Source organism: Somniosus microcephalus, chromosome 19 (assembly GCF_052327205.1).
Source record: "Somniosus microcephalus isolate GS21.2 chromosome 19, FLI_Smic_1.0, whole genome shotgun sequence".
NCBI lineage: Eukaryota > Metazoa > Chordata > Chondrichthyes > Squaliformes > Somniosidae > Somniosus > Somniosus microcephalus.
In genome coordinates, this window is record NC_141005.1 from 73,673,701 (window position 1) to 73,699,549 (window position 25,849).

General features: G+C 46.1%; 1 protein-coding gene across 1 annotated transcript in view; it reads right to left on the reverse strand.

Annotated features, from left to right (window-relative positions):
- The window catches only part of LOC147104906 (uncharacterized), a gene marked incomplete at its 5' end in the record, with an annotated part of 81,830 nt that extends 56,312 nt beyond the window's left edge, over positions 1 to 25,518 (reverse strand). The window contains 2 exons of the mRNA XM_085962194.1: positions 19,101 to 19,470; positions 25,323 to 25,518. Coding sequence (XP_085818320.1) covers positions 19,101 to 19,470; positions 25,323 to 25,518 — 566 coding nt within the window. The remainder of the gene's footprint in view (positions 1 to 19,100; positions 19,471 to 25,322) is intronic.
- Between the last annotated feature and the right edge of the window lie 331 nt (positions 25,519 to 25,849).

The following is a 25,849-nucleotide window of genomic DNA, read 5'->3' on the forward strand; positions in this document are numbered from 1 at the left end:
TGATGTCAGAAGAGTTAACGGTCAGCCAACTCCTTCATATGCTGAGGGACAAGACTCTGAAATTGGAAAAACTTGAACACGAGCTTCAATCTTCCAAGGAAAGGGTTTCGGAGCTCTCAAAAGTTATTGAAACAGCTGAGGTTGCAACACAGACTGAGAAGATTGCAGCAGAGCAGCCCTTGGATGCCAAGAGTACGCTGACTCACGTCAATGTAGAACAACAGAACGCTGAAACAGCTGCTCCAGTAGAGGGATTGAATAGTCCGAACAATCAATCTCCGAATGAAGTTGAAGTATTGAAATCACAAGTGATGTCATTAGTAAAAGACTTGCAGGAAGCCCAGAAAAAGCTGGATGAAGCTGAACACATGAAGAAGTCTCTTCAGGAGAGATGTCTGGATTGGGAACAAAAGCTGGCTAACGTCCAGCTGGGCATGGAGGAAATAAAAGACAATAGAAAAGAAGCAGAAGATGATGACTCATCTGAACTATTATCACCCCTGCCAGGTCATGCACGTGGTCCCTCCAAACTGAGTCAAATCAGTCTGGAAGTAGAAAAACTTCCCAAGGTACTCGAGCTTTTAGAAGTCAGCAATGCTGGTTCTGAAGTTACGGAAGTTCAAGCTGGTTCTGAAGCTACGGAAGTTCAAGCTGTTAAGTCCAGTGAAGGACTATTAGATGAGTCACCCCAGCAACAAGAACCTACTACACCATCGAAAACTACTACACCACCGAGGCGTTATCCGGACCAAGTCAGGAAGCGCAGGAGGCGCCACCGCAGAGACTGAATCTGTGAACTGTTTTTACATGAAGTTGTGTATATATGTTATGATGTTATGTTTAATGGGAAACATATACTGTTAAGCTAAAAAGGGAGGATTGTAGTGTATGTAACCGTTCCACCTTTAAGAGAACCGTTCCACCTTTAAGAGAACTATTTTAAGAGTTGCACTACTTTATCTTGGCTGCTGTATACTGTAATACCGGTGGTGACCACACCAGTATATAAGTGCTGTGTAATGATTTATTGGGCAGTTCCGCCCTGACCTTCGACTAGTAAAGACCTGTTAATTTTTACTCTTGTGGTCTGTGTAGTAATTCTCAATATAACACACAGACTTAACATCCCCGATGTGGACTTCCTTGGGAAGACAAACATTTTCTCATGAGGGGTGGCGTTAGTGGCAGTGCAGAGCAGTGACCGAATAGAGTGGAGCGCATCGGGGAGCACATCCTGCCAGCGGGAGGTCGGAAGGCCCCTTGACTTTAAGGCTAGCAGGGCGGCCTTCCAAACTGTCGCATTCTCTCTTTCCACCTGTCCGTTCCCCCGGGGGTTGTAACTGGTAGTCCTGCTTGTGGCAATACCCCTAGCGAGCAGGTACTGGCGGAGTTCGTCGCTCATAAACGATGAGCCCCGGTCGCTATGGATATAGCTGGGGAAACCGAACAGGGTGAAGAGGTCGTTCAGACATTTAATGACCGTGGTACTGGTCATGTCCAGGCAGGGAATGGCGAACGGGAAACGAGAGTACTCATCAATAATGTTGAGGAAGTACACATTGCGGTCGGAGGAGGGGAGAGGACCTTTAAAATCAACGCTCAGGCGCTCGAAGGGGCGAGTGGCTTTTATCAGGTGAGCCCTGTCTGGTCTATAAAAGTGCGGTTTGCACTCAGTGCAGACTTGGCAGTTCCTGGTCATGGTCCTGACCTCCTCAATGGAGTAAGGCAGGTTGCGGGCCTTGATGAAGTGGAAGAACCTGGTGACCCCCAGGTGGCAGAGGTCATTGTGGAGGGCCCGCAGTCTATCGATCTGCGTGCTGGCGCAGGTGCCACGCGATAGAGCATCCGGGGGTTCATTGAGCTTCCCGGGCCGGTACAAGATCTCGTAATTGTAGGTGGAAAGTTCGATTCTCCACCTCAAGATCTTGTCGTTTTTGATTTTGCCCCTCTGCTTGTTGTTAAACATAAAAGCAACTGAACGCTGGTCAGTGAGCAGGGTAAATCGTTTTCCGGCCAGGTAGTGCCTCCAATGACGCACAGCCTCCACAATAGCCTGGGCCTCCTTCTCAACAGCGGAGTGTCTGGTCTCCGGGCCCTGGAGGGTTCGTGAAAAGAAGGCCACGGGTCTCCCCGCCTGATTAAGGGTAGCAGCCAGGGCAAAGTCGGACACGTCGCTTTCCACCTGGAAGGGGATGGATTCGTCCACTGCGTGCATGGTGGCTTTGGCAATGTCTTCCTTGATACGGTGGAAGGCTAAGCGGGCCTCTGCCGTCAAGGGAAAAAAAAGAGGTGGACTTGATCAGCGGACGGGCCTTGTCCGCATAGTAGGGGACCCACTGGGCGTAATAGGAGAAAAACCCTAGGCACCTCTTCAGGGCCTTGAGGCAGTGGGAGTTCCATAAGGGGACGCATCCGGTCGGGGTCGGGACCGATGACTCCGTGTTCCACAACACAGCCAAGGATGGCGAGGCGGGTTGTGCGGAATATGCACTTCTCCTCGTTACACGTCAGGTTCAGGAGTTGGGCGGTGCAGAGGAATTTTTCGAGGTTTGCGTCTTGGTCCTGCAAGTCATGGCCGCAGATGGTCACTGTTAAGTATGTGTATTGTATTGAACAATTAACACAAAGACTTAAACGTATAACTCAAACAGGTCTTTACTGGTTGGAGGTAGGGACTATACGTAGGTCTTTACTTCATGCCCACAGGCAGGAACTGAGGGGAGATCAGTACCCACAGTACTATTTATACCCCTATGGCCAGGAGTGGTACTGCGTATCGCTACGCCCTACAAGTAGTGCAGTCCTGTCCATAGGTTCAAAGTAGCACACATATTACATACACAACATTCCTCCCTTCCTAGCTTTACAGTCATCTCCCCATTTAACATAACGTAATAACATATATACATATATAACTTCAGGCTTACATAACAGAATAACATAGATACATAGATAACTTCATGTCAAAACAGATCACAGATTCAGTCTCTGCGGAAAACAGTTCACAGATTCAATCTCTGTGGTGTAGTCGGTTCACGTTGCTGGAGTGACTCATTCAATAGTCCTTCCATGGATTTAACAGTTTGAACTTCCGAACTGAATTGGCTCCGTTCGGAGGGACCACGTGTGTGATCTGGTAGAGGTAATAATGGTTCAGATGGGTCATCTTCTGTTTCGACTTTTCCTTTTCTGCTTCTTGGAGACTCTCTGGGCTCCACTGTCAGCTGCCAGCTGCATGCGCAGTTCCTCCTTCTCTTCCTCCTTTTTCCGTAGTAGAGCCACCTTCTCCCGATGTTCCGTAGACTTTCGGTGCTCCTCCATGATTTCTGTATGGTGGGAGTCGAAGTTACAAGTTGGGCAGGACAGGACATAGTAATATTCGGTGTCGTCCTGATCTAGGCCAGCGAGAGGGTCTTCTATTTCCTCCATACCCAGCTGGGCGTTAGCCAGCTTTTGTTCCAAGTCCAGACATCTTTCCTGAAGAGACTTCTTCATGCGTACCTCTTCATCCAGCTTTTTCTGGGCTTTCAGCAAGTCGTTTACTAATGACCTCATTTGAGATTTTACTACTTCAACTTCTTTTGGAGATTGATTGATCGGACTATTCAATCCCTCTACCGGAGCAGCTGTTTCAGCGGTCTGTTGTTCTACGTTGACGTGAGTCAGCGTACTTTTGGCATCCAAGGGCTGCTCTGTTGCAGTCATCTCAGTCTGTGTTGCCACCTCAGCTCTTCCAATAACCTTTGAGAGCTCCGAACCCCTTTCGTTTGAATATTGAAGTTCGTGTTCAAGTTTTTCCCATTTCAGAGTCCTGTCCTTCAGCATATGCAGGAGTTGGCTGACCGTTAACTCCTCTGACATCAGACGTTTTGTGTGCTCCTGCTCCATTTTCTCCATCAGCTGCTTCTGTTGTCTTTCCAGATTCTCCAACTCTATATCAAAGAACTCTTTCGTTGCATTCAACTCTTGCTCAAAACGGCGAAGCATTTGTTCTAATTGCTGTTGTAGTTTGAAATGGAGTTGAGTTTGAGCCCGGTGTCCCTCAGAAATGGGCACATCAGTAGACTTGCCAGACTCAGAATCCACAGTTAAACTATGTTGTTGTTGCTCAGTGGAATTCTGTGCTGAAACTTTGTCTTTTGCACCTGAGTTGGGCTTACCATCATCCGTTCCAGAGTCTGGGCCGACTATCTTCACCGAGTTCTCACTCGTTATTGTTTGTAGGAAATGCCAGTCCATATTCATTTTCCTAATCCACTCCCGTCCTAGTAGTGGAGAACCTCCTTCAGATATCACATATAAGTCCATTATTTGACTGTCTTCGCCCTTGTGGACCACTGCAACCTCTATTTTCCCGATGGGGTACACTCTTTGCCCCGTGTATGTTTTCAATATAATCCCCGTATCCTGTAGGGGAATATGTTGGAATAACTTTCCGTAATCTTTCTTATTTATGACCGTCAATGCCGATCCAGTGTCCAATTCCAGTTTTACTTGGACTCCTTCTATCTGAAGAGTGACCCAAATTGTCTGGAGGTCTGCACCCTTACCAGCGTTGAGTACTCTTAAGCTAGCCAGTTCATTACAGCTTAAGCTAGCCAGTTCATTACTGCTAGCGTCTGAATCGGACTCCTGTTCGGTCACCTTGTGTACCTTTGCGTATTTTCCTTGCGGTGACTTCTTGTTGCTGGTCTTCTTCCCTGACCTGCATACTCTAGCTATATGTCCAAGCCTACCACAAGTTCTACATTCTTGGTTTTTAAACCAACACTGGTTCTGATCATGCGTTGTCTTTCCACAACGATAACATTTGCCAGAACTCACACCCAATTTGTGTGCACTGAGCTCCGGTGACCATAGCTGCATTACTGCCGTGCCTCTCGCTGCGGCTTTGTGTGCTGCTGCCATAGTGACCACCTTCTCAAGCGTCAGCTCATTCTCCTTGAGCAGTCGCTTTTGTGTATCCTGTTTAAATAAACCACACACAAATTTGTCTCGTAGTGCATCTGTCAGTCCCGTTCCAAACTGGCAATATTTCGCTAATTTACGCAATTCCAGCAAATATTCAGCATTGCTTTCATGCTGTAGCTGCCTTCTGTCGTAAAATTTAAATCGTTCCGCTAGCATCAGCGGCGTGGGGTTTAGATGATCTTTCAGGACAGTAACAATCTCATCGAACGTCTTATCCGCCGGTTCATCTGGTGATAACAGGTGTTTCAAATGCCCGTATGTCTTCGCACCCATTAAATTTAATAATGTTAGAGCTTTATCTTGGTCACGAATTTTATTGGCCTTACAATAATTTTTTACTCTTTCAACATATATGGCCCAATCTTCGAGGTCACTATCAAAGGTACTAATATTCCCGTGTTTAGGCATTGTAGATTTGCAATTTCTCAGATTTTATTTTGTTTACTTGTTATCAAAGATGGCGGCTTCCCGCTCTTGCCGTCGTCCTCCGCCCACAAAATGGCGGTTTTCCCGCGCTTGGCGGTCTTCACCCGTCCCCCGACGCCGTCTCCCTTCAGCCCCCGAGTGCGGCCCTTATCTTCGCCGCGATCGCCCGAGTGCGGCCCTTATCAGAGGATGCGATCGCTGGATCGCAAAGTGGCTCCCGACCGAAGCGGCTCTTGCTCGCTCCCTCCCGGGCTCTGGCTTACCCGCTCGCGCGTTTCACCGCGGCTCTTATCAGGGATTGCGATCGCCCTTATCTTCTCCAACTTCCCCAGCCCTGTCTTTGCAGCCAACGCTGCACGGCTTACCCCACCACCTAGGTTGAACAAGGAAACTGCAGAAAGACTTCTGTCAGTCGCTGGAAGCTGTCAGGATGGCTGCTGCACTCCAGTGCTCAGTCGCTGATGGAGGCTTCAGAGTCCTAAAGCCTGTCGCTTCTAGTGGGGTGGTGATGTTTGAAACCTCTCTTCAACTGCTGCAGGGTAAGAACCTGACTCATCGCCAGTGTTAAGTATGTGTATTGTATTGAACAATTAACACAAAGACTTAAACGTATAACTCAAACAGGTCTTTACTGGTTGGAGGTAGGGACTATACGTAGGTCTTTACTTCATGCCCACAGGCGGGAACTGAGGGGAGATCAGTACCCACAGTACTATTTATACCCCTATGGCCAGGAGTGGTACTGCGTATCACTACGCCCTACAAGTAGTGCAGTCCTGTCCATAGGTTCAAAGTAGCACACATATTACATACACAACAATCACATTGTCCAGATATGGGAAAGTGGCCTGCAACGCATTTTGATCGACCATCCGGTCCATCTCCCTTTGGAAGACGGAGACCCCGTTGGTGACGCCAAAGGGAACCCTAAGGAAGTGATAGAGGCGGCCGTTTGCCTCAAAGGCAGTATACTGGCGGTCCTCAGGGCGGATAGGGAGCTGGTAGTATGCTGATTTCAGGTCAATGGTCGAGAAGACGCGGTACTGCGCGATCTGGTTGACCATATCAGCTATGCGGGGGAGTGGGTAAGTGCCCAGCAGGGTGTAGCGATTTATTGTCTGGCTGTAGTCGATGACCAGGCACTGCTTCTCGCCGGTCTTAACGACCACAACCTGGGCTCGCCAGGGGCTGGTGCTGCCCTCAATAATCCCTTCCTTCAGGAGCCGCTCCACTTCGGTTTTAATGAAAACCCTGTCCCCGGCACTGTATCGCCTGCTCTTTGTGGCGATGGGCTTACAGTCGGGGGTGAGGTTAGCAAACAGTGGGGGGGGGTAACTCTGAGTGTGGAGAGGTTGCACCTGGTGCGCGGTGGGCAGTTTGGAAGCTGCTGGCTGCGGACTATGAGTGGGGGGAGGGGTCCACCGTACGCCATCGTAACACTTTTAAGGTGGCACTGAAAATCTAACCCCAGTAGAACGGCAGCGCAGAGGTGGGGCAGGACCAGAAGTTTAAAATTATCGTACACAGTCCCGTCTACTAAGAGTGTCACCACGCAGTAGCCGCCAATGTCCGCCGACTGGGTCTCGGAGGCCATAGAAATCCGCTGGTGCGCAGGCAGGACTGGGAGAGAGCAACGCCGCACCATGTCGGGGTGGATGAAGCTCTCCGTGCTCCCAGAGTCAAAAAGGCAGGTTGTTTCGTGACCATTTACCTTAATGTCCATTGTGGACCGGGCCAGTTGGTGCGGTCTCGCTTGGTCCAGCATAACGGAGGCCAGCGTAGGGGTCGGTTTGTCGCTGCTTGTATCAGATGAGGTGGTGTTGGGGGCCTGCTGCGTCCAAGATGGCAGCGTCCATGATCCCCATGTGGCTGGAGGCGTCCAAAATGGCTGCTGTTCCGGTGGTTCACACATGGCTGGGGAGGCCCAAGATGACGGCCCGCACGGCCCACATGCAGCGCTGCTGGGGTTCGGGGTGGCTTTGGCCCTGCAGACGCTGGCGTAGTGTCCCTTCTTCCCGCAGCCCGAGCAGATCGCATTTTTCACCGGGCAGCGCGCTCTGGGGTGTTTGGCCTGGCCACAGAAGTAGCATTTCTGGCCTTGGGACACTGCTGCGGTAGTTGGGCCGTTGCTGGGATGTGGCTGGGGTGGCACGGCGCTATGAGACGGTCCTACCGTGTCCCAGGCTGTCATTCCCCGCGGCGTCCACGGTGCAGAGGAGTAGGCATCCATGCCCCGGTAGGCTGCATCCAATGATAGTGCGAGTTCAGAGGCCTTGTTGAGGTCGAGGTCACTCTGCTCCAACAGTCGCTGTTGGGTGTAATTGGACCTGTGGCCTGCTACAAAAGCGTCCCGGATAAGTTCCTCTGTGTACACGGCGGCCTTTACATCCTTACAACCACAGGCCCGGCCAAGCACAGACAGTGCCTGAAGGTATTCCTCGGTCGATTCCCCAGGTTGTTGTTTACGACTCCCCAGGAGGTGCCTGGCGTACACCTCATTCACTGGGCGCGTGTACTGGTCCTTGAGGAGCTTGAGAGCAGCCGTGTACGAGGTCGCATCCTGGATGACCGAGTACGCTCGGTGGTTCACTTTGGAGGTCAGGACATCCAGTTTGTCCACATCCAATTTGACCGTTGCAGCGGAGGCGATCAGGAATCTTTCAAAGCACCTAAGCCAGTGAGCAAACTTGGTGGATGCGTCCGCCTCCCGATGGTCTAAGTCCAGGCATGCTGGTGTGAGGCTCTTCTCCATTATAAAAAAATCTTGGTAATAAAATTGATGCGCTATCAATTACTCAAAAGACTGAGGTTAAGCGAGTAACTAACAGGCTTTTATTAGCAAGAGAATGAAGGTGTGACTCGAGTGGTCGACCAGTCCAGAATACCGAGGGACTGTGGAGCAGTCACCTTTGTACCTGGACTCGTGGGAGGAGTCAGCCGAGGCATGTACAGACATGTACACAGTGGAATACAAACACCCACACAGGCAGGTATAACAGTGGTTTACCACAGTGAGTGTGTGTGAAAGTGTGCATGAGTGCATGAAAGTGAATGTGGGTGAAAGTGTGAGTGCATGAAATTGTGCAAATGTTTGTGAAAGTGAGTGTGAGTGTGTGAAATTGAGAGTGAGTGTGTGAAAGGGTGAGTGTGTGTGAAAGTGTGAGTGAGTGTGAAAGTGTGAGTGTGCATGTGAATGTGAGCATGAGTGTGTGAAAGTGTGCATGAGTGTGTGAAAGTGTGAGTGTGTGAGTGAAAGTGAGAGTGAGTGAAAGTGAGATTGTGCATGTGAGAAAGTGTGCATGAGCGTTTGAAAGTGAGTTTGTGTGAAAGTGTGCGTGAGTGTGTGAAAGTGAGTGTGTTTGAGTGTGTGTGCGAAAGTGTGAATGAGCGTGTGAAAGAGAGTGTGTTTGAAAGTGTTAGTGCATTTGTGAAAGTGTGAGTGACTGTGTGAAAGTGAGTGTGTGAAAGCGTGAGTGAGTGTGTGAAAGGGAGTGTGTGTGGAAGTGTGCATGAGTGTGTGAATGAGAGTGTGTGTGAAATGTGAGTGAGCGTGTGAAAGTGTGAGTGAGCGTGTGAAAGTGAGCGAGTGTGGAAATGTGAGTGAGTGTGTGAAAGTGAGTGAGAAAGTGTGCATGAGTGTGTGAATGTGAGTGTGTGTGGAAGTGTGAGTGAGTGTGTGAAAGTGTGAGTGTGTGAGAAAGTGTGAGTGAGCGTCTGAATGTGTCAGTGAGTGTATGAAAGTGAGTGTGTGTGAAAGTAAGTGGGTGTGATCGTGTGAATGCGTTTGATAGTGTGAATGTGTGAAAGTGTGAAGGAGCATGTGAAAGTGAGTGTGTGAAAGTGTGAGTGTGTGAAAGTGTGCATGAGTGTGTGAAAGTGAGTGTGAGTGTGAGAGTGTGAGTGAGTGTGTGAATGTGTGTGAGTGTTGAAAGTGTGAGTGAGTGTGTGAACGTGTGAGTGAGTGAAAGTGTGAGTGAGTGAAAGTGTGAGTGAGTGAAAGTGTGAGTGAGTGAAAGTGTGAGTGCATGTGTGAATGTGTGCATGAGTGTGTGAAAGTGAATGTGTGAAAGTGTGAGTGCACGAAAGTGTGAGTGAGTGTGTGAAAGGGTGAGTGTGTGTGAACATGTGGGTGTGTGTGTGTGTGAAGTGTGAGTGAGTGAAAGCATGCATGAGTGTTTGAAAGTGAGTTTGTGAGAAAGTGTGCATGCGTGTTTGAAAGTGAGTGTGTGTGAAAGTGTGAAGGAGTGTGTGAAAGAGAGTGTGAATGTGTGAGTGAGCATGTGAATGTGTGTGTGTGAAAGTGAGAGTGTGTGAAAGTGTGAGTGTTCATGTGAAAGTGTGCATGCGTGTTTGAAAGTGAGTTTGTGTGAAAGTGTGCATGAGTGTGAGAAAGTGTGCGTGTTTGAGTGTGTGCGAAAGTGTGAATGAGCGTGTGAAAGTGAGTGTGTTTGAAAGTGTTAGTGCATTTGTGAAAGCGTGAGTGAGTGTGTGAAAGGGAGTGTGTGTGGAAGTGTGCATGAGTGTGTGAAAGTGAGTGTGTGTGAAAGTGTGAGTGTGTGAAAGTGAGAGTGTGAAAGTGAGTGTGTGAAAGTGTGAGTGTGTGTGAAAGTGTGTGTGTGTGTGTGAGAAAGTGAGAGTGTGCATGTAAAAGTGTGTGTGAAAGTGTGCATGCATGTGTGAAAGTGTGAGTGTGAAAGACTGAATGGGTGTGTGAAAGTGTGAGTGAGTGTGAGAAAGTGTGCATGAGTGTGAGTGTATGTGAAAGTGAGTGTGAGAAAGTGTGAGTGTGTGAGTGAGTGTGTGAAAGAGAGTGTGTGAAAGTGTGAGTGTGTAAAAGACTGAATGGGTGTGTGAAAGTGTGAGTGAGTTAGGGAAAGAGAGTGAGTATGAAAGTGTGAGTGAGTGTGAAACAGTGAGTGTGTGTGAAAGGGTGAGTAAGTGAGTGTGTGAAAGTGTGAGTGAGCGTGTGAATGTGTGAGTGAGTGAGTGTGAAAGTGTGATTGTGCATGTGAAAGTGTATGTGTGAAGGTGTGCATGAGTGTGTGAAAGACTGAAGGGGTGTGTGAATGTGAGTGAGTGTGTGAAAGTGAGTGTGCGAAAGTGTGCATGAGTGTGTGAATGAGTGAAAGTGTGAGTGTGTGTGAAAGAGTGAGTGAGCATGTGAAAATGAGTGTGAAAGTGAGAGTGATGGTGTGAAAGTGAGTCTGTGAAAATAAGTGAGTGTGAATGTTTGAATGAGTGTAATAGTGTGAATGTGTGAAAATGTGAAGGAGCATGTGAAAGTGTGTGTGAGAAAGTGCATGATTGTGTGAAAGTGTGAGTGTGTGAAAGACTGAATGAGTGTGTGAAAGAGAGTGAGTGTGGAAGTGTGAGTGAGTGTGAAAGTGAATGTGTGAAAATGTGCATGAGTGTGTGAAAGTGAGTGTATGTGAAAGTGTGAGAGAGAGTGTGAAAGTGAGAGTGTGTGTGAAAGAGCGAGTGTGTGAAAAAGTGTGCATGAGTGTATGAAAGTGAGTGTGTGTGAAAGTGTGAGTGAGTGTGTGAAAGTGTGAGTGTGTGTGAAAGTGTGAGTGAGCATGTGGAAGTGAGTGTGAAAGTGTGAGTGATCATGTGAAAGTGAGGCTGTGTGAAAGTGTGAATGTATGTGAGAAAGTGTGAGTGACCACGTGAAAGTGTGCGTGGGTGTGTGAAAGTGAGTGTGTGTGTGTGAGTGAGTGTGAAAGTGAGTGTGTGAAAGCATGAGTGAATGTGTGAAAGGGAGTGTGTGAGAAAGTGCGCATGAGTGTGTGAAAGTGAGTGTGTGAAAGTGTGAGTGTGTGTGTGTGTATGAAAGTGTGAGTGAGTGTGTGAAAGTGAGAGTAATTGTGAGAATGTGTGGGTGAGTGTGTGAAAGTGAGTGTGTGTGAAAGTAAGTGAGTGTGAATGTATGAAAGTGTGAAGGAGCATGTGAAAGTGAGTGTGTGAAAGTGTGCGTGAGTGTGTGAAAGTGAGTATGAGAGAGAGTGTGAAAGTGTTAGTGCATTTGTGAAAGAGTGAGTGAGTGTGTGAAAGTGAGTGTGTAAAAGCATGAGTGAGTATGTGAAAGGGAGTGTGTGTGAAAGTGTGTGAGTGTGTGTGTGTGAAAGTGAGTGTGAAAGAGAGAGTGAGCATGTGAAAGTGTGTGTGTTGAAAGTGTGAGTGAGTGTGTGAACGTGTGAGTGTGTGAAATTGAGTGAGTGTGTGTGAAAGTGCGAGTGAGTGAAAGTGTGAGTGCATGTGTGAAAGTGTGCATGAGTGTGTGAAAGTGAATGTATGAAAGAGTGAGTGTGAAAGTGTGCATATGTTTGTGAAAGTGTGAGTTGGTGTGTGAAAGTGTGAGTGAGTGTGTGTGAAAGTGTGAGTGAGTGTGTGTGAAAGTGTGAGTGAGTGTGTGTGAAAGTGTGAGTGTGCATGTGAAAGTGTGCATGAGTGTGTGAAAATGTGTGTGAGTGAGTGTGTGTGAAAGTGTTAGTGCATTTGTGAAAGTGTGAGTGAGTGTGTGAAGAAGGGTACATGAGTGTGTGAAAGTGAGTGTGTGTGAAAGTGTGAATGTATGTGTGAAAGTGTGAGTGAGTGTGTGAAAGTGAGTGTGAAAGTGTGAGTGAGTGAGTGAGTGAGTGTGAAAGTGTGAGTGTGTGAGTGAGTGTTTGATAGAGTGTGTGTGGAAGTGTGAGTGTACATGTGAAAGTGTGTGCGTGAAAGTGTGCATGAGTGTGAGTGAAAGTGTGAGTGCATGTGTGAAAGAGTGCATGAGTGTGTGAAAGTGAATGTGTGTGAAAGTGTGAGTGCATGAACGTGTGCGTATGTTTGTGAAAGTGAGTGTGTGTGTGAAAGAGAGTGAGTTTGTGAAAGTGAGTGTGTGTGAAAGCGTGAGTGAGCATGTGAAAGTGAGTGTGTGTGAAAGTGTGCATGAGTGTGTGAAAGTGAGTGGGTGTGAAAGTGTGAGCGAGTGTGTGAATGTGAGTGTGTGTGAAAGTGAGAGTGAGTGAAAGTGTGTGTGTGTGTGTTAAAGTGTGAGTGAGCGTGTGAAAGTGTGAGTGAGCGTGTGAATGTGTGAGTGAGTGTGTGAAAGTGAGTGTGTGAAAGTAAGTGAGTGTGAGTGTGTGAGAAGGTGTGAGTGTGTGAAAGTGTGAGTGTGTGAAAGTGTGAGTGTGCAAAAGTGTGCTTGAGTGTGAAGGTGTGAGTGTACGTGTGAAAGTGTGAGTGTGTGTGAAAGTGTGAGTGTGCATGTGAAAGTGTGCATGAGTGTGTGAAAATGTGTGTGAGTGAGTGTGTGTGAAAGTGTTAGTGCATTTGTGAAAGTGTGAGTGAGTGTGAAGAAGGGTACATGAGTGTGTGAAAGTGAGTGTGTGAGAAAGTGTGAATGTATGTGTGAAAGTGTGAGTGAGTGTGTGAAAGTGAGTGTGAAAGTGTGAGTGAGTGAGTGAGTGAGTGTGAAAGTGTGAGTGTGTGAGTGGGTGTTTGATAGAGTGTGTGTGGAAGTGTGAGTGTACATGTGAAAGTGTGTGCGTGAAAGTGTGCATGAGTGTGAGTGAAAGTGTGAGTGCATGTGTGAAAGAGTGCATGAGTGTGTGAAAGTGAATGTGTGTGAAAGTGTGAGTGCATGAACGTGTGCGTATGTTTGTGAAAGTGAGTGTGAGTGTGTGAAAGAGAGTGAGTTTGTGAAAGTGAGTGTGTGTGAAAGCGTGAGTGAGCATGTGAAAGAGAGTGAGTGTGAAAGCATGAGTGAGCATGTGAAAGTGAGTGTGTGTGAAAGTGTGCATGAGTGTGTGAAAGTGAGTGGGTGTGAAAGTGTGAGCGAGTGTGTGAATGTGAGTGTGTGTGAAAGTGAGAGTGAGTGAAAGTGTGTGTGTGTGTGTTAAAGTGTGAGTGAGCGTGTGAAAGTGTGAGTGAGCATGTGAAAGTGTGAGTGAGCGTGTGAATGTGTGAGTGAGTGTGTGAAAGTGAGTGTGTGTGAAAGTAAGTGAGTGTGAGTGTGTGAGAAGGTGTGAGTGTGTGAAAGTGTGAGTGTGCAAAAGTGTGCTTGAGTGTGTGAAGGTGTGAGTGTACGTGTGAAAGTGTGAGTGTGTGTGAAAGTGCGAGTGTGCATGTGAAAGTGTGAGTGAATGTGTGGAAGTGAGTGTGTGTGAATGTGTGCATGAGTGTGTGAAAGTGTGAGTGAGCATGTGAAAGTGAGTGTGTGTGAAAGTGTGCGTGCATTTGTGAAAGTGTGAGTGTGTGAAAGTGAGTTTGAGTGTATAAGTGTGAGTGTGTGAAAGTGTGAGTGTGTGAAAGCGTGAGTGAGTGTGTGAACGTGCGTGAGTGTGTGAATGTAAGTGTGTGTGAAAGTGTGCACAAGTGTGTGAAAGTGCACAAGTGAGTGAAAGTGAGTTTGTGCGAAAGTTTGAGTGAGTGTGTGAAAATGTGCATGTGTGTGAAAGTGAGAGTGTGAGAAAGTGTGCGTGAGTGTGTGAAAGTGTGAGTGAGTGTGAAAGAGTGAGTGTGAAAGTGAGTGAGAAAGCGTGCAAGTGTGTGAAAGTGATTGTATGTGAAAGTGTGCGTGAAAGTGTGCATGAGTGTGTGAAAGTGTGAGTGAGTGTGAGAAAGTGTGAGTGTGTATGAAAGTGAGAGAGAGTGTGAAAGCGTGAGTGTGTGAAAGTGAGTGAGCATGTGAAAGTGAGTGTGAAATTGAGAATGTGTGAAAGTGTGAGTGTGTGTGAAAGTGTGAGTAATTGAAAGTGTGAGTGAGCGTGTGAATGTGTGAGCGTGTGTGTGAAAGAGAGTGTGTGTGAAAGTAAGTGAGTGTGAATATGTGAAAGAGTGTGATAGTGTGATAGTGTGAATGTGTGAAAGTGTGAAGGAGCATGTGAAAGTGTGAGCGTGTGAAAGTGTGTGAGTGTGTGAAAGTGCGTGAGTGTATGAAGGTGTGAGTGTAAAAGTGTGAGTGTGTGTGAAAGTGTGAGTGTGTGAAAGTGTGCATGAGTGTGTGAATGTGAGTGTGTGTGAAAGTATGAGTGAGTGTGTGAAAGAGTGAGTGTGTGAAAGTGTGTGTGAAAAAGTGTGCATGAGTGTATGAAAGTGAGTGTGCATGAAAGTGAGAGTGAGTGTGAAAGTATGAGTGTGTGTGAAAGTGTGAGTGAGCATGTGAAAGTGAGTGTGAAAGTGAGTGATCATGTGAAAGTGAGGCTGTGTGAAAGTGTGAATGTGTGTGTGAAAGTGTGAGTGAGCATGTGAATATGTGAGTGTGTGTGAAAGTGTGTGTGTGACAGTGAGTGTGTGAAAGTGTGAGTGTGTGAACGTGTGCAAGAGAGTGTGAAAGTGTGCATGAGTGTGTGAAAGTGATTGTGTGAGAGTGTGTGTGAAAGTGTTAGTGCATTTGTGAAAGTGAGAGTGAGTGTGAAAGTGAGTGTGTGAAAGCATGAGTGAGTGTGTGAAAGGGAGTGTGTGAGAAAGTGTGAGTGAGTGTGTGAGTGAGCATGTGAATGTGTGTGTGTTGAAAGTGTGAGTGAGTGTGTGAACGTGTGAGTGTGTGAAAGTGCGAGTGAGTGAAAGTGTGAGTGCAGGTGCGAAAGTGTGCATGAGTGCGTGAAAGTGAATGTATGAAAGTGTGAGTGCATGAAAGTGTGCGTATGTTTGTGAAAGTGTGAGTGGGTGTGTGAAAGGGTGAGTGTGTGTAAAAGTGTGAGTGGGTGTGTGTGAAATTGAGTGTGTGTGTATGTGAAAGTGTGCATGAGTGTTTGAAAGTGAGTTTGTGTGAAAGTGCGCATGAGTGTGTGAAAGTGTGAGTGAGTGTGTGAAAGTGTGAGTGTGTGAAAGAGAGTGAGTTTGTGAAAGTGAGTGTGTGTGAAAGCGTGAGTGAGCATGTGAAAGTGAGTGTGTGTGAAAGTGTGCATGAGTGTGTGAAAGTGAGTGGGTGTGAAAGTGTGAGCGAGTGTGTGAATGTGAGTGTGTGTGAAAGTGAGAGTGAGTGAAAGTGTGTGTGTGTGTGTTAAAGTGTGAGTGAGCGTGTGAAAGTGTGAGTGAGCGTGTGAATGTGTGAGTGAGTGTGTGAAAGTAAGTGAGTGTGAGTGTGTGAGAAGGTGTGAGTGTGTGAAAGTGTGAGTGTGTGAAAGTGTGAGTGTGCAAAAGTGTGCTTGAGTGTGAAGGTGTGAGTGTACGTGTGAAAGTGTGAGTGTGTGTGAAAGTGCGAGTGTGCATGTGAAAGTGTGCATGAGTGTGTGAAAATGTGTGTGAGTGAGTGTGTGTGAAAGTGTTAGTGCATTTGTGAAAGTGTGAGTGAGTGTGAAGAAGGGTACATGAGTGTGTGAAAGTGAGTGTGTGAGAAAGTGTGAATGTATGTGTGAAAGTGTGAGTGAGTGTGTGAAAGTGAGTGTGAAAGTGTGAGTGAGTGAGTGAGTGAGTGTGAAAGTGTGAGTGTGTGAGTGGGTGTTTGATAGAGTGTGTGTGGAAGTGTGAGTGTACATGTGAAAGTGTGTGCGTGAAAGTGTGCATGAGTGTGAGTGAAAGTGTGAGTGCATGTGTGAAAGAGTGCATGAGTGTGTGAAAGTGAATGTGTGTGAAAGTGTGAGTGCATGAACGTGTGCGTATGTTTGTGAAAGTGAGTGTGAGTGTGTGAAAGAGAGTGAGTTTGTGAAAGTGAGTGTGTGTGAAAGCGTGAGTGAGCATGTGAAAGAGAGTGAGTGTGAAAGCATGAGTGAGCATGTGAAAGTGAGTGTGTGTGAAAGTGTGCATGAGTGTGTGAAAGTGAGTGGGTGTGAAAGTGTGAGCGAGTGTGTGAATGTGAGTGTGTGTGAAAGTGAGAGTGAGTGAAAGTGTGTGTGTGTGTGTTAAAGTGTGAGTGAGCGTGTGAAAGTGTGAGTGAGCATGTGAAAGTGTGAGTGAGCGTGTGAATGTGTGAGTGAGTGTGTGAAAGTGAGTGTGTGTGAAAGTAAGTGAGTGTGAGTGTGTGAGAAGGTGTGAGTGTGTGAAAGTGTGAGTGTGCAAAAGTGTGCTTGAGTGTGTGAAGGTGTGAGTGTACGTGTGAAAGTGTGAGTGTGTGTGAAAGTGCGAGTGTGCATGTGAAAGTGTGAGTGAATGTGTGGAAGTGAGTGTGTGTGAATGTGTGCATGAGTGTGTGAAAGTGTGAGTGAGCATGTGAAAGTGAGTGTGTGTGAAAGTGTGCGTGCATTTGTGAAAGTGTGAGTGTGTGAAAGTGAGTTTGAGTGTATAAGTGTGAGTGTGTGAAAGTGTGAGTGTGTGAAAGCGTGAGTGAGTGTGTGAACGTGCGTGAGTGTGTGAATGTAAGTGTGTGTGAAAGTGTGCACAAGTGTGTGAAAGTGCACAAGTGAGTGAAAGTGAGTTTGTGCGAAAGTTTGAGTGAGTGTGTGAAAATGTGCATGTGTGTGAAAGTGAGAGTGTGAGAAAGTGTGCGTGAGTGTGTGAAAGTGTGAGTGAGTGTGAAAGAGTGAGTGTGAAAGTGAGTGAGAAAGCGTGCGAGTGTGTGAAAGTGATTGTATGTGAAAGTGTGCGTGAAAGTGTGCATGAGTGTGTGAAAGTGTGAGTGAGTGTGAGAAAGTGTGAGTGTGTATGAAAGTGAGAGAGAGTGTGAAAGCGTGAGTGTGTGAAAGTGAGTGAGCATGTGAAAGTGAGTGTGAAATTGAGAATGTGTGAAAGTGTGAGTGTGTGTGAAAGTGTGAGTAATTGAACGTGTGAGTGAGCGTGTGAATGTGTGAGCGTGTGTGTGAAAGAGAGTGTGTGTGAAAGTAAGTGAGTGTGAATATGTGAAAGAGTGTGATAGTGTGATAGTGTGAATGTGTGAAAGTGTGAAGGAGCATGTGAAAGTGTGAGCGTGTGAAAGTGTGTGAGTGTGTGAAAGTGCGTGAGTGTATGAAGGTGTGAGTGTAAAAGTGTGAGTGTGTGTGAAAGTGTGAGTGTGTGAAAGTGTGCATGAGTGTGTGAATGTGAGTGTGTGTGAAAGTATGAGTGAGTGTGTGAAAGAGTGAGTGTGTGAAAGTGTGTGTGAAAAAGTGTGCATGAGTGTATGAAAGTGAGTGTGCATGAAAGTGAGAGTGAGTGTGAAAGTATGAGTGTGTGTGAAAGTGTGAGTGAGCATGTGAAAGTGAGTGTGAAAGTGAGTGATCATGTGAAAGTGAGGCTGTGTGAAAGTGTGAATGTGTGTGTGAAAGTGTGAGTGAGCATGTGAATATGTGAGTGTGTGTGAAAGTGTGTGTGTGACAGTGAGTGTGTGAAAGTGTGAGTGTGTGAACGTGTGCAAGAGAGTGTGAAAGTGTGCATGAGTGTGTGAAAGTGATTGTGTGAGAGTGTGTGTGAAAGTGTTAGTGCATTTGTGAAAGTGAGAGTGAGTGTGAAAGTGAGTGTGTGAAAGCATGAGTGAGTGTGTGAAAGGGAGTGTGTGAGAAAGTGTGAGTGAGTGTGTGAGTGAGCATGTGAATGTGTGTGTGTTGAAAGTGTGAGTGAGTGTGTGAACGTGTGAGTGTGTGAAAGTGCGAGTGAGTGAAAGTGTGAGTGCAGGTGCGAAAGTGTGCATGAGTGCGTGAAAGTGAATGTATGAAAGTGTGAGTGCATGAAAGTGTGCGTATGTTTGTGAAAGTGTGAGTGGGTGTGTGAAAGGGTGAGTGTGTGTAAAAGTGTGAGTGGGTGTGTGTGAAATTGAGTGTGTGTGTATGTGAAAGTGTGCATGAGTGTTTGAAAGTGAGTTTGTGTGAAAGTGCGCATGAGTGTGTGAAAGTGTGAGTGAGTGTGTGAAAGTGTGAGTGTGTGAAAGAGAGTGAGTTTGTGAAAGTGAGTGTGTGTGAAAGCGTGAGTGAGCATGTGAAAGTGAGTGTGTGTGAAAGTGTGCATGAGTGTGTGAAAGTGAGTGGGTGTGAAAGTGTGAGCGAGTGTGTGAATGTGAGTGTGTGTGAAAGTGAGAGTGAGTGAAAGTGTGTGTGTGTGTGTTAAAGTGTGAGTGAGCGTGTGAAAGTGTGAGTGAGCGTGTGAATGTGTGAGTGAGTGTGTGAAAGTAAGTGAGTGTGAGTGTGTGAGAAGGTGTGAGTGTGTGAAAGTGTGAGTGTGTGAAAGTGTGAGTGTGCAAAAGTGTGCTTGAGTGTGAAGGTGTGAGTGTACGTGTGAAAGTGTGAGTGTGTGTGAAAGTGCGAGTGTGCATGTGAAAGTGTGCATGAGTGTGTGAAAATGTGTGTGAGTGAGTGTGTGTGAAAGTGTTAGTGCATTTGTGAAAGTGTGAGTGAGTGTGAAGAAGGGTACATGAGTGTGTGAAAGTGAGTGTGTGAGAAAGTGTGAATGTATGTGTGAAAGTGTGAGTGAGTGTGTGAAAGTGAGTGTGAAAGTGTGAGTGAGTGAGTGAGTGAGTGTGAAAGTGTGAGTGTGTGAGTGGGTGTTTGATAGAGTGTGTGTGGAAGTGTGAGTGTACATGTGAAAGTGTGTGCGTGAAAGTGTGCATGAGTGTGAGTGAAAGTGTGAGTGCATGTGTGAAAGAGTGCATGAGTGTGTGAAAGTGAATGTGTGTGAAAGTGTGAGTGCATGAACGTGTGCGTATGTTTGTGAAAGTGAGTGTGAGTGTGTGAAAGAGAGTGAGTTTGTGAAAGTGAGTGTGTGTGAAAGCGTGAGTGAGCATGTGAAAGAGAGTGAGTGTGAAAGCATGAGTGAGCATGTGAAAGTGAGTGTGTGTGAAAGTGTGCATGAGTGTGTGAAAGTGAGTGGGTGTGAACGTGTGAGCGAGTGTGTGAATGTGAGTGTGTGTGAAAGTGAGAGTGAGTGAAAGTGTGTGTGTGTGTGTTAAAGTGTGAGTGAGCGTGTGAAAGTGTGAGTGAGCATGTGAAAGTGTGAGTGAGCGTGTGAATGTGTGAGTGAGTGTGTGAAAGTGAGTGTGTGTGAAAGTAAGTGAGTGTGAGTGTGTGAGAAGGTGTGAGTGTGTGAAAGTGTGAGTGTGCAAAAGTGTGCTTGAGTGTGTGAAGGTGTGAGTGTACGTGTGAAAGTGTGAGTGTGTGTGAAAGTGCGAGTGTGCATGTGAAAGTGTGAGTGAATGTGTGGAAGTGAGTGTGTGTGAATGTGTGCATGAGTGTGTGAAAGTGTGAGTGTCTGAAAGTGTGAGTGAGCATGTGAAAGTGAGTGTGTGTGAAAGTGTGCGTGCATTTGTGAAAGTGTGAGTGTGTGAAAGTGAGTTTGAGTGTATAAGTGTGAGTGTGTGAAAGTGTGAGTGTGTGAAAGCGTGAGTGAGTGTGTGAACGTGCGTGAGTGTGTGAATGTAAGTGTGTGTGAAAGTGTGCACAAGTGTGTGAAAGTGCACAAGTGAGTGAAAGTGAGTTTGTGCGAAAGTTTGAGTGAGTGTGTGAAAATGTGCATGTGTGTGAAAGTGAGAGTGTGAGAAAGTGTGCGTGAGTGTGTGAAAGTGTGAGTGAGTGTGAAAGAGTGAGTGTGAAAGTGAGTGAGAAAGCGTGCAAGTGTGTGAAAGTGATTGTATGTGAAAGTGTGCGTGAAAGTGTGCATGAGTGTGTGAAAGTGTGAGTGAGTGTGAGAAAGTGTGAGTGTGTATGAAAGTGAGAGAGAGTGTGAAAGCATGAGTGTGTGAAAGTGAGTGAGCATGTGAAAGTGAGTGTGAAATTGAGAATGTGTGAAAGTGTGAGTGTGTGTGAAAGTGTGAGTAATTGAAAGTGTGAGTGAGCGTGTGAATGTGTGAGCGTGTGTGTGAAAGAGAGTGTGTGTGAAAGTAAGTGAGTGTGAATATGTGAAAGAGTGTGATAGTGTGATAGTGTGAATGTGTGAAAGTGTGAAGGAGCATGTGAAAGTGTGAGCGTGTGAAAGTGTGTGAGTGTGTGAAAGTGCGTGAGTGTATGAAGGTGTGAGTGTAAAAGTGTGAGTGTGTGTGAAAGTGTGAGTGTGTGAAAGTGTGCATGAGTGTGTGAATGTGAGTGTGTGTGAAAGTATGAGTGAGTGTGTGAAAGAGTGAGTGTGTGAAAGTGTGTGTGAAAAAGTGTGCATGAGTGTATGAAAGTGAGTGTGCATGAAAGTGAGAGTGAGTGTGAAAGTATGAGTGTGTGTGAAAGTGTGAGTGAGCATGTGAAAGTGAGTGTGAAAGTGAGTGATCATGTGAAAGTGAGGCTGTGTGAAAGTGTGAATGTGTGTGTGAAAGTGTGAGTGAGCATGTGAATATGTGAGTGTGTGTGAAAGTGTGTGTGTGACAGTGAGTGTGTGAAAGTGTGAGTGTGTGAACGTGTGCAAGAGAGTGTGAAAGTGTGCATGAGTGTGTGAAAGTGATTGTGTGAGAGTGTGTGTGAAAGTGTTAGTGCATTTGTGAAAGTGAGAGTGAGTGTGAAAGTGAGTGTGTGAAAGCATGAGTGAGTGTGTGAAAGGGAGTGTGTGAGAAAGTGTGAGTGAGTGTGTGAGTGAGCATGTGAATGTGTGTGTGTTGAAAGTGTGAGTGAGTGTGTGAACGTGTGAGTGTGTGAAAGTGCGAGTGAGTGAAAGTGTGAGTGCAGGTGCGAAAGTGTGCATGAGTGTGTGAAAGTGAATGTATGAAAGTGTGAGTGCATGAAAGTGTGCGTATGTTTGTGAAAGTGTGAGTGGGTGTGTGAAAGGGTGAGTGTGTGTAAAAGTGTGAGTGGGTGTGTGTGAAATTGAGTGTGTGTATGTGAAAGTGTGCATGAGTGTTTGAAAGTGAGTTTGTGTGAAAGTGCGCATGCGTGTGTGAAAGTGTGAGTGAGTGTGTGAAAGTGTGAGTGTGTGAAAGTGTAAGAAGGTGAATGTGTTTGAGTGTGTGTGCGAAAGTGTGAATGAGCATGTGAAAGTGAGTGTGTGTGAAAGTGTGAGTAAGTGTGTGAAAGGGAGTGTGTGTGGAAGTGTGAATGTATGTGTGAAAGTGTGAGTGGGTGTGTGAAAGGGCATGTGAAAGTGAGTGAGTGTGAAAGTGAGAGTGAGTGTGTGAGTGTGTGAACATGTGAATGTGTGTGAAAGTGTGAGTGTGTATGAAAGTGTGAGTGAGTGTGAAAGTGTGTGTGAGTGAGCATGCCAAAGTGAATGTGAAAGTGTGAGTGAACGTGTGATAGTGTGAGTGTGTGTGAAAGCATGAGTGAGTGAAAGTGTGTGTGTGTGTGTGAAAGTGTGCATGTGTGAAAGTGTGAGTGTGTGAAAGCGTGAGTGAGCATGTGAAAGAGAGTGTGAAAGTGTGAGTAATTGTGTGAAAGTGAGTCTGTGTGAAAGTGGGAGTGAGTGTGTGAAAGTGTGAGTAATTGTGTGAATGTGTGGATGAGTGTGTGAAATTGAGTGCGTGTGAAAGAGAGTGTGAACGAGTGTGATAGTGTGAAAGTGTGAAGGAGCATGTGAAAGTGAGTGTGAAAGTGTGTGAAAGTGCGCGTGAGTGTGTGAAAGTGAGTGAGCATGTGTGAGAAAGTGTAAGTGAGTGTGTGAAATTGTGAGTGTGAGAAAGTGTGCATGAGTGTGTGAAAGTGAGTGTGTGTGAAAGTGCGAGTGCGTGTGTGAAAGTGAGTGTGAGTGAGTGAGTAAGTGTGCGTGTGTGAAAGTGAGTGTGTGAAAGAGAGAGAGAGAGTGTAAGTGTGAGTGAGTGTTTGAAAGTGTGAGTGAGTGTGTGTGAAAGTGCGAGTGTGTGTGAGAAAGTGAGTGTGAGTGAGTGAGTAAGTGTGCGTGTGTGAAAGTGAGTGTGTGAAAGAGAGAGAGAGAGAGTGTAAGTGTGAGTGAGTGTTTGAAAGTGTGAGTGAGCGTGTGAATGTGTGAGTGAGTGTGTGAAAGTGAGTTTGTGAGAAAATGAGTGTGAATGTTTGAATGAGTAATAGTTTGAATGTGTGAAAGTGTGAAGGAGCATGTGAAAGTGTGTGTGTGAAAGTGCATGAGTGTGTGAAAGTGTGAGTGTGTGAAAGACTGAATGTGTGTGTGAAAGTGTGAGTGAGCGTGTGAAAGAGAGAGTGAGTGTGGAAGTGTGAGAGAGTGTGAGAAAGTGAGCATGCAAAAGTGTGCATGAGTGTGTGAATGTGAGTGTGTGAAAGTATGAGTGAGTGTGAGAAAGTGTGAGTGAGTGAAAGTGTGAGTGTGTGTGTGAAAATGTGCATGAGTGTGTGAAAGTGAGTGTATGTGAAAGTGTGAGTGAGTGTGTGAAAGAGAGTGCAATTGTGTGAATGTGTGGGTGAGTGTGTGAAAGTGAGTGTGTGTGAAAGTAAGTGAGTGAACGTGTGATAGTGTGAATGTGTGAAAGTGTGAAGGAGCATGTGAAAGTGGGTGTGTGAAAGTGAGTGGGTGTGTGAAAGTGTAAGTGAGTGTGAAATTGTGAGTGAGTGTGTGAAAGTGAGTGTGTGAAAGTGTGAGCATATGTGTGAAAGTGAGCGTGAGTGTGCGTGTGCATGTGAAAGTGTGAGTGAGAGTGTGTGAGTGAAAGTGAGTGTGCAAGTGCGCGTGAGTGTGTAAATGTGAGTGTGAAAGTGTGCATGAGTGTGTGAAAGTGAGTGTGTGTGAAAGTGTGAGTGCATGAAAGTGTGCGTATGTTTGTGAAAGCGAGTGAGTGTGAAAGCGTGAGTGAGTGTGTGAAAGTGTGAGCGAGTGTGAAAGTGTGAGTGTGCGTGAAAGTGTGAGTGAGCATGTGAAAGTGAGTGTGAAAGGGTGAGTGATCATGTGAAAGTGAGGCTGTGTGAAAGTGTGAGAAAGTGTGAGTGAGCATGTGAAAGTGTGAGAGTGTGAGAAAGAGAGTGTGTGAACGTGTGCGTGAGTGTGTGAAAGTGAGTATGTGAGAGTGTGTGTGAAAGTGTTAGTGCATTTGTGAAAGTGTGGGTGTGTGTGAAAGTGAGTGTGTAAAAGCATGAGTGAGTATGTGAAAGGGAGTGTGTGTGAAAGTGTGAGTGAGTGTCTGTGAAAGTGTGAGTGAGTGTGTGTGAAAGTGTGAGCGTGAGTGTGTGAAAGTGAGTGAGCATGTGAAAGTGAGTGTGAAATTGAGAATGTGTGAAAGTGTGAGTGTGTGTGAAAGTGTGAGTAATTGAAAGTGTGAGTGAGCGTGTGAATGTGTGAGCGTGTGTGTGAAAGAGAGTGTGTGTGAAAGTAAGTGAGTGTGAATATGTGAAAGAGTGTGATAGTGTGATAGTGTGAATGTGTGAAAGTGTGAAGGAGCATGTGAAAGTGTGAGCGTGTGAAAGTGTGTGAGTGTGTGAAAGTGCGTGAGTGTATGAAGGTGTGAGTGTAAAAGTGTGAGTGTGTGTGAAAGTGTGAGTGTGTGAAAGTGTGCATGAGTGTGTGAATGTGAGTGTGTGTGAAAGTATGAGTGAGTGTGTGAAAGAGTGAGTGTGTGAAAGTGTGTGTGAAAAAGTGTGCATGAGTGTATGAAAGTGAGTGTGCATGAAAGTGAGAGTGAGTGTGAAAGTATGAGTGTGTGTGAAAGTGTGAGTGAGCATGTGAAAGTGAGTGTGAAAGTGAGTGATCATGTGAAAGTGAGGCTGTGTGAAAGTGTGAATGTGTGTGTGAAAGTGTGAGTGAGCATGTGAATATGTGAGTGTGTGTGAAAGTGTGTGTGTGACAGTGAGTGTGTGAAAGTGTGAGTGTGTGAACGTGTGCAAGAGAGTGTGAAAGTGTGCATGAGTGTGTGAAAGTGATTGTGTGAGAGTGTGTGTGAAAGTGTTAGTGCATTTGTGAAAGTGAGAGTGAGTGTGAAAGTGAGTGTGTGAAAGCATGAGTGAGTGTGTGAAAGGGAGTGTGTGAGAAAGTGTGAGTGAGTGTGTGAGTGAGCATGTGAATGTGTGTGTGTTGAAAGTGTGAGTGAGTGTGTGAACGTGTGAGTGTGTGAAAGTGCGAGTGAGTGAAAGTGTGAGTGCAGGTGCGAAAGTGTGCATGAGTGTGTGAAAGTGAATGTATGAAAGTGTGAGTGCATGAAAGTGTGCGTATGTTTGTGAAAGTGTGAGTGGGTGTGTGAAAGGGTGAGTGTGTGTAAAAGTGTGAGTGGGTGTGTGTGAAATTGAGTGTGTGTGTATGTGAAAGTGTGCATGAGTGTTTGAAAGTGAGTTTGTGTGAAAGTGCGCATGAGTGTGTGAAAGTGTGAGTGAGTGTGTGAAAGTGTGAGTGTGTGAAAGAGAGTGAGTTTGTGAAAGTGAGTGTGTGTGAAAGCGTGAGTGAGCATGTGAAAGTGAGTGTGTGTGAAAGTGTGCATGAGTGTGTGAAAGTGAGTGGGTGTGAAAGTGTGAGCGAGTGTGTGAATGTGAGTGTGTGTGAAAGTGAGAGTGAGTGAAAGTGTGTGTGTGTGTGTTAAAGTGTGAGTGAGCGTGTGAAAGTGTGAGTGAGCGTGTGAATGTGTGAGTGAGTGTGTGAAAGTAAGTGAGTGTGAGTGTGTGAGAAGGTGTGAGTGTGTGAAAGTGTGAGTGTGTGAAAGTGTGAGTGTGCAAAAGTGTGCTTGAGTGTGAAGGTGTGAGTGTACGTGTGAAAGTGTGAGTGTGTGTGAAAGTGCGAGTGTGCATGTGAAAGTGTGCATGAGTGTGTGAAAATGTGTGTGAGTGAGTGTGTGTGAAAGTGTTAGTGCATTTGTGAAAGTGTGAGTGAGTGTGAAGAAGGGTACATGAGTGTGTGAAAGTGAGTGTGTGAGAAAGTGTGAATGTATGTGTGAAAGTGTGAGTGAGTGTGTGAAAGTGAGTGTGAAAGTGTGAGTGAGTGAGTGAGTGAGTGTGAAAGTGTGAGTGTGTGAGTGGGTGTTTGATAGAGTGTGTGTGGAAGTGTGAGTGTACATGTGAAAGTGTGTGCGTGAAAGTGTGCATGAGTGTGAGTGAAAGTGTGAGTGCATGTGTGAAAGAGTGCATGAGTGTGTGAAAGTGAATGTGTGTGAAAGTGTGAGTGCATGAACGTGTGCGTATGTTTGTGAAAGTGAGTGTGAGTGTGTGAAAGAGAGTGAGTTTGTGAAAGTGAGTGTGTGTGAAAGCGTGAGTGAGCATGTGAAAGAGAGTGAGTGTGAAAGCATGAGTGAGCATGTGAAAGTGAGTGTGTGTGAAAGTGTGCATGAGTGTGTGAAAGTGAGTGGGTGTGAAAGTGTGAGCGAGTGTGTGAATGTGAGTGTGTGTGAAAGTGAGAGTGAGTGAAAGTGTGTGTGTGTGTTAAAGTGTGAGTGAGCGTGTGAAAGTGTGAGTGAGCGTGTGAATGTGTGAGTGAGTGTGTGAAAGTGAGTGTGTGTGAAAGTAAGTGAGTGTGAGTGTGTGAGAAGGTGTGAGTGTGTGAAAGTGTGAGTGTGTGAAAGTGTGAGTGTGCAAAAGTGTGCTTGAGTGTGTGAAGGTGTGAGTGTACGTGTGAAAGTGTGAGTGTGTGTGAAAGTGCGAGTGTGCATGTGAAAGTGTGAGTGAATGTGTGGAAGTGAGTGTGTGTGAATGTGTGCATGAGTGTGTGAAAGTGTGAGTGTCTGAAAGTGTGAGTGAGCATGTGAAAGTGAGTGTGTGTGAAAGTGTGCGTGCATTTGTGAAAGTGTGAGTGTGTGAAAGTGAGTTTGAGTGTA